This window comes from Arachis ipaensis, chromosome B09 (genome assembly GCF_000816755.2).
Source record: "Arachis ipaensis cultivar K30076 chromosome B09, Araip1.1, whole genome shotgun sequence".
Taxonomy (NCBI): domain Eukaryota; kingdom Viridiplantae; phylum Streptophyta; class Magnoliopsida; order Fabales; family Fabaceae; genus Arachis; species Arachis ipaensis.
In genome coordinates this window covers 17,518,080-17,525,474 of record NC_029793.2, presented here as the reverse complement: position 1 = coordinate 17,525,474, position 7,395 = coordinate 17,518,080, and the positions used below count along the sequence as shown (strand labels likewise).

General features: G+C 38.1%; 1 protein-coding gene across 1 annotated transcript; it reads left to right on the top strand.

Moving 5' to 3' along the window:
- LOC107615073 (uncharacterized mitochondrial protein AtMg00810-like) lies at nucleotides 1,746–2,417 on the top strand. The gene has a single exon (XM_016317188.1). It carries the CDS (start codon nucleotides 1,746–1,748, stop codon nucleotides 2,415–2,417), a length of 672 nt encoding a protein of 223 aa, XP_016172674.1.

Genomic DNA, 7,395 nt, shown 5'->3' with positions numbered 1-7,395 from the left:
AAAGTGAAGTCAATGGTGCTTTGTGTCTTATCAATGGTCAAGAAATAAACTTGGGGCCAAAGTAAAGATGCACGGCCTATATTCAAGAAGCATGAAGAAAAAGATTGAAAGAGAAGATTGAAGGTATGGTTGAATGTCACTGCTTCTACCATCTCTCTGCCCTGTGAATGCTGCTGCTACATCTGTGTATTGGGAGAAGAGAACCAACATGTGCTGAAGCAAGGTTTCAAGCCATGGAAGCTTCACTCCTTTATAATAGGGGTGAACGGCCAAGGATTGAGTAAGGAGTAAGAGCACACGTTTGAGTTCCCATAGCTCTCTGAGCTGTTCTAGTTCTTCTCCTTCGTGGTTCTCATTTTGTATTTTTTTCTTAGCTTAGTCTGTCTGAGTCTCATTGAAAAAAGGTAAACATGGTAAAGTTTGTAAGAAAAATCCAATGAGAGAAAAAAGTTAGTGAGCTAAACTTGGAGAAAAAGCCTAAGCTATTTCAGAAATCCTTTGCAAGTATTTCTGTTTTGTATCATGATCCTGTGGGGATTCCCTTACAAGTTGGGTTAGCACTTTGTTGTTGAAAGTTAGGTTTGAGTCCTAGTCAAGTTCAGATTGGGTTAGAATTTGAACTTGTCCCAGATAGGATTGGGTAGATCCTAGGAAGAATTGGTGAATGTAATTCTGTTGAAAGATAGTGAAATTCCGTCACTATTGTGATGGAGACTAGATGTAGGCTACATTGCACTGGGTAGCCGAACCAGGATACATCTATGTGCCATTATCTATTCTCTTCTCTGTTTCTGGTTCTGCACTATAGGAGACAAAACTGAAGTATCTCCTACCACTTTAAAAGACAAAACCATAATCTATCATGTTTTCTACTTAAAGTTTCTCTACTAAACTCAAGGTTAAAAGCTAAAGAAAATGGAGGCCAAGATTCAACTCCCTTCTCTTAGCCACTGATAACTATCAATAGTAATATCATGCATTACCCCCACTAACATCTCACACATCAACTTCATCTACATTTGATGCACCTATTGTTATTTCTAATTAGTATAACATGCACACACCTAGAAGATCAACTAGGAAAAGATGAAAACCATTACATCTCAAGGATTTTCATTGTATGCAGACCACCTCTGACAAGCCTCACCAATTCTCAATTAGATACCTGATCTCAAACCACATTTCTTATTCACAATTATCACCCTCACATAAAGGCCTTTTCTATTACTGTGCTTGCCTTGCATGAACCTAAACACTATGATGAGGTCATAACTCATTCTAGTTGGAGAGATGCAATTAAAGCTAAACTAGATGCCCTGGAACTAAATAAGACTTGGATATTAACCACGCTTCCAGCAGGTAAGCACACTATTGGTTGTAGGTGGATCTTCAAAAATAAGTTCAAACCCGATGGCATTATCGAAAGACACAAGGCAAGATTCATTGCCAAAGGGTTCACTCAAACACCCGGGTTTGATTACTTTGACACTTTCAGTCGGTCATTAAAGCTACGACAATCCAGATTCTGTTGTATATTGCTGCTACTAAGAATTGGCATGTCCAACAACTAGACGTGAACACTGTTTTTCTCCATGGGAATTTGCACGAGGAAGTTCATATGAAGGTCCCACCAGGTTTATCCATTTTGCAGTCCAATCTTGTGTGTAAAGTGGAAAAATCATTGTATGGGTTAAAGCAAGCAAGTCGACAATGGCACGAAAAGCTATGCTCAAAGCTCTCTTATTATGGATATACGCAGAGCAAGCATGCATGATTATTCTCTTTTCACTAGAACCACTGACAATGACTTCACCACAATATTAGTCTACGTAGATGATCTCGTATTAGCTGGGAACAATTCGGGAGAAATTGAACGCATAAAAGGGTTGTTGGATGATGCCTTCAAGATCAAGGATCTTGAAAAATTGAAGTACTTTATTGGTATGAAAGTAGCTCGAAACAATTTCGGAATTGCTTTACATCAGCAGAAATATATGCTTGACTTGCTCTCTAAGTTTGATATGATTAATGCAAAACTTGTTTCTACTCCCATGGACTACTCTACCAAGCTGTCCAAGGATTGTATAGCCCTTTTCTCGGATGTTTCCTTGTATAGAATACAGGTTGGACATCTCTTGTACTTTATTAATACAAGACCTGACATTAGCTTTATTGTTGGCAAGCTAAGCCAGTGTCTTGACTGTCCCACAATTACCCATCATCAAGCAGCACTTAGAGTTCTCAAGTACCTGAAGCTTGCTCTAGCCCAAAGTCTTTTCTTCCCAACTTCCTCTAATTTGGTTTCAACTGTATATTCTGACTCTAATTGGGCCGGTTGCCCTGATACACAAAAATCTGTGACTGGAACGTACTTCTTTTTGGGGACGGCGTTAGTTTCATGGAAAAGCAAAAAGTAGGTGATTGTACCTTGTTCTTCATTGGAAGCTGAGTATCGAGCTCTTGCCTCTACTATCCGTGAAGCTCAATGGCTGGCATTCATGATAAAGAAATTTTGTATACCTCTTACCAAACCTATTCCTCTTTACTGTGACAGCAGCTTCGCACGTCACATAGCGGCCAATCCTGTATTCCACGAGCGCACAAAGTATATAACAGTTGATTGTCACATCGTACGTGAGAAATCTCATAATGGTTTGGTCAAATTACTTCCTATTAGAACTGATAAATAGGTTGCCAATGTGTTTACAAAACCCCTTTCCCTTGGTCCATTCAAGAGTTGTGTCTCCAAGCTTCGACTGTATGATCTCCATACATCCAAGCTTGAGGGGGTGTTGACATACTTAACAGTTAGTGAGTTAGTTGCGTGTACTGTATGTGCATGATGTTAATATGAGGAGTCTGTAGTGTAATTTTATTGTTCAATGAGTTAGTTAAGAAATTACCTAATCGGCAAGTAGTTAAAATAGTATGAAAGGTGTGACTTTAGATATTTATCAAATAGTTAATGATAGTGAGTAATATAAATAGTTAGTTCAAATGTATTTGTTCTTTGTAGTTTATCATTCTTATGAATTATTCTTAAATTTCCTCTTACAAACTCTCTTCCTCCTCTGTTCACTCTTGACACGGATCACCAATTTTATCTCAAAATAAGTATGTTGTGTAATCCATGTTAGTTTAGGAAGCAAGTTTCCTTTTTGTTTAGGCCATAAGAGTGCACCATGTGACTTGGTAGTATTCAAACCCAATTATTTGATTATTTCCACAATGGTCCGCTATTTTAATCACTCTCTGAAATGTGCATTTCAAGTTCTTCAATATTTGATAAATTATTATTTTTGTGATTTATTTTTCTTCAAAATCTCGTGCCTAGTTAAAGAAAACACTGCTGATAGTGGAATCTTCTAATCACAATACAACAACATAGTGGACAGTTTTGTCCTGTTTTGTTATGCAAACTTGGTTGAGATATTGTTCCTTTGCTCAAGATTCTAGAAGATTATTTATAGGACAAAGCAGTTAAAGTATTGGTTGGTGGATTTGGGTTAGGAAGTGTGATGCGTGGCAGAAGTTAGACCAATTAAGAGATTATAATATAGTAGAACAGCGTTGCGAGTATAGCTCTTAACCAGCAAAAATCTGCCTCATCAATTTAGAAAGGTTGTCACAAAAAGTTTAGAATAAAAAAAAAACTTGGAGTATGAGTCCCAGGTCGTCTCCCAACGAGTTGCTAGAAAGGGTGCTAAGTTATTAATCAGGAGTTTTCCGAGAATTTTGAGAGTTGAATGACAGAAAATAAATAATTATAATTAAGTGCAATAAAAATTAAAAGAAATTTATATTATTCAAAATAAAAAGCCTTGACTGGGGGAATGATTAATTGGAAGTTCTATCCTTGTTAGAATTTTCTCAAGTGTAGTATAAAGAGGTTGTTATTTTCACTTAGTTAACCCTTACTAAATAAAAGAAAGTCAGGTGATTGAGCTAACTCTTATTCGCAAATCCTAGTCCTCTCCCTTAGGAAGGTCTAGCGTTAGTAAATACAGAATTAGCCAACAACTTCCAATTTAACTAACCACTTGAGCATTCCAACTCAAGTGTCTCCTCTTAATCAACCCCCATATCAAGTAGGGAATCTACTCTATTGACATGAGTACCATCTTTGTTATTGGGAGTTTGGAATAGAAAAGAGACATGATAATTTAAAAATAAAGATTCAAATTAATTAAAAGTAAAAGTAATCCTTTGCATTAACAATCCATGAAAATAATCCAATTACCACTCTAAACAAGAATTAAGAATATGGAATAAATAAATAAAAGAGTAAAGAAACAAACTAGAATAGTATCTTCAACGGAGGTGATGACTTTTCAATATCCAAAAGCAAAAGCTTTAAACTAATAAACTATGAATGTAAAGAAAAACTAGAGGAAGAGTAATTCCCTCTCTAGATTCAGATCTAAAAATCTAAAACTATCCTAATGAGAATATGTGAATGTGTCTCGAGTCTCTACATGTTTCCTGGCTTTATTCTATGTTTCTGGGCCGAAAACTGGGTCAAAACTCGGCCCGAAATCACCCCAGTATTTTCTGTTATCTCTGCAGATCGCGCAGGTCACGCGTACGTGTCAGTCACGCGTGCGCGTCATTTGGCAAATTTTCTTGTCATGCGTATGCGTCAGGCACGCGCACGCGTCGCTGCAAATTTCTCCATTCTGCGCGCTCGCGTGAGCCATGCGTGCGTGTCGGTACTCGCTGGTCATCTCCTTAGTTTCTTGTGTTCCTTCCATTTTCGCAAGCTTCCTCTCCATTTTCTAAGTCATTCCTGCCCTATAACAAATCATATGAAGAAGTGGGTAAAGACTTGATGAAACCAGTCAATTAAATACAAGATAAACCATAAAATAGTGGTTTATCAACCTCCCCACACTTAAACATTATCATGTCCTCATGCTTAGCTCAAGGAGATAAAATAAATGAGTAGGGAAAAGTAAGACTCATGCAATGTAACCTATGTATGAATGCAACTATATGCTAAAATGATTTTGCCTACTTGGTTAAAAGTAAATAAGTTTTTCAAGACAAATATAAATCAAATGTCACTAATTAAAATTCATACAGTAAAAACAAGTAAACTTGTAAGAAGACAGCTCATGAAAGCAGGGAACATAGAATTAAGCATTGAACCCTTACTGATGGTGTATATGCACTCTAATCACTCAAGTGTATGGGGTAATTCACTCTAGTCTTCTCTAGTCATGCTTTCTAAACTTTGTTCTTCACCTAACCAATCAACAAATATTTAATGTACCAATGCAAGCATCATGAGGTCTTTTCAAGGTTATAATTGGGCTAAGGTAAAGGTGAGGGTATATATATGGCTAAGTGAGCTATAAATTGAATCCTTGATTAACCTAAGCTCTCACCTATACACACACTCTATATACTTTTAAAATCATGCCTAGCTACCCAATTTTTTTCCCACTTTTGTATCACATACTCATACATCAACTTTTCTCTTAACTTGTATCACACATGCATTGATTTTCCATTAAACTTAACATTGGGGTAATTTTGTCCCCTTATTCATTTATTTAATTACTTAATTATTTGAATTTTTTTAAAAGTAAAAGTAAAAATAACTTGATCAATGCACCTGGATTTTTAATTTTTCTAGTTTCACATAAGTAGGTACCCAAATTTCCAATATCTTATCAATTTGTAAAAAAAACATAACACATTCCCTTGTTAACCCATGTTCCCACAGTTTTTGTTCCGTGGGTTACCTGAAATTGTAGGTCGATCTCGGTCGAGACCTTTTGTGCTGGTCGGAACCGAAGTGTCCGGTTGGTGAATGGCGACCGGAGCTGGTGCGTCCGACTTGTTGGACTGGTTGTGCTGCTGATCCTTTGCCACCGAAGGGTGGGGGTACCTACAAGAGACTCCGATGCTTAAGTTAGCATGGGTATTAAACAGGTTTTTAGTAGAATCAGAGTATGAGTTATACCTGGGTGCTCCAGTGTATTTATAGTGTTGAGATGTGACCTTCGTTGGATAAGATAAGTTAGTTATCTCATCTTATCTTCATCTTTAGAGTTGAGGTCAGTGTATCTTCATTGGAACCGCCCTTATCTCTATAGGCTTAGGCCGCCTTAGGATTTGGGTCGTGTTCCTCTATTTGGGCCTTTTTCTGGGCTCTCTTGTTGATTTGGCCGAGCTCTCTGAGAAGAGGTCGGATAGTCTGACCTAAAGAGGTCGGTCGCTTTATCTCCAATCATCCCAAGTTGGATAGCTCGACCCAGGGTATGAACAGTGCCCCTGCTTGAGCTCGGTCTTCTTTTTGAGGCCGAGTCCTTGATTGAAGTCGAACTCAAGCACTTTTGTCGATTCCTTTCTTTGTAGAGTCTTTTTTGAATGTAGAACATTTTTCTCTAAAAGCGCGCGCTTTTATATCGGCGCTTTGGAAACGTGCGAGGGTTTAATGCCTTTATTAACATTAATTGCCCCGTTTCCCTTAGGCTCTCTTTATTTTGATTTTGCAAACCCAGAAACGGTTTCTCTCCTTCGGCCCTTTCGTAACTTCTTCGCATTTCTCCCTTCATTCTCTCGCTCTCAACTTTTCTTTGTGTTTGTTCTACTTCGCCTCCGTTGGTGCTTCACTTTGAGAGACGATTTCCTGCCCCGGCTTTCATCTTTCTTCAGAACTTTCCTCCTTTTTCCAGGTTTGGTTTCTACTTTCTGCTTCCTTACTTCTTTTTCCGCTTTGGCCTTTGATTTTTGATAAAGTTTTGGTTTTGCTTGAATCCTTGTTTGAAAAACTTGAATCTTTTTGCATTTGTCGTGCCTGTTTGTCACCGTGTGCTCTGGAGTTTTTTCATCTTCTGCATGATTGCTTTCGCTTAATGCTTTTAGGGTTTTCGCATGCTATCGTCTTTTCTGTTTGTGCTTTTGATGGTGGTTTTCGCCTAATTCTGAGAAAGGTTGTGTCTTTGGTGTTTTTCTGCATTGTTGATGTTTGATAGTGCTTTCGCTGGTAGACTGTAGAAAGATAGTTGCTTTGATGACTTTTGCGTTTTTTAACTTGATGGACGAAATGCTTGCTACTTTAGGTCTTCTTTCCTTGTTTTGAGAGATACTGGGGTGTAGGTTTTTCCTAGAAACCTTGCTTTGTTATTGCCTCCAAAGGATGCCCCAGGACTTTTGGTTTGAGTCTTGGGGTTGTCCTTTTGTTTATCCGCCCGTCGAGGTGTTTTGACCCGTGCCTGAGATGTTTTTGAGTAATCCGCTCTTCTTTTCTTTTGTAGGATCTTAGTTGATCTCATGTATTCCCGAAATAACGTCGTAGCGATGCCTTCCCAAGTCCTTGCGGGTATGGCCGATTGGGTGGACTCCATGGTTCTCATGTGTATCTCGATGGTTGACTCTGAGTTTAGT

What these genes read in the sequence shown, in the direction of transcription:
- LOC107615073 (XM_016317188.1), top strand. Translation starts at nt 1,746, where the DNA reads ATGGATATACGCAGAGCAAGCATGCATGATTATTCTCTTTTCACTAGA.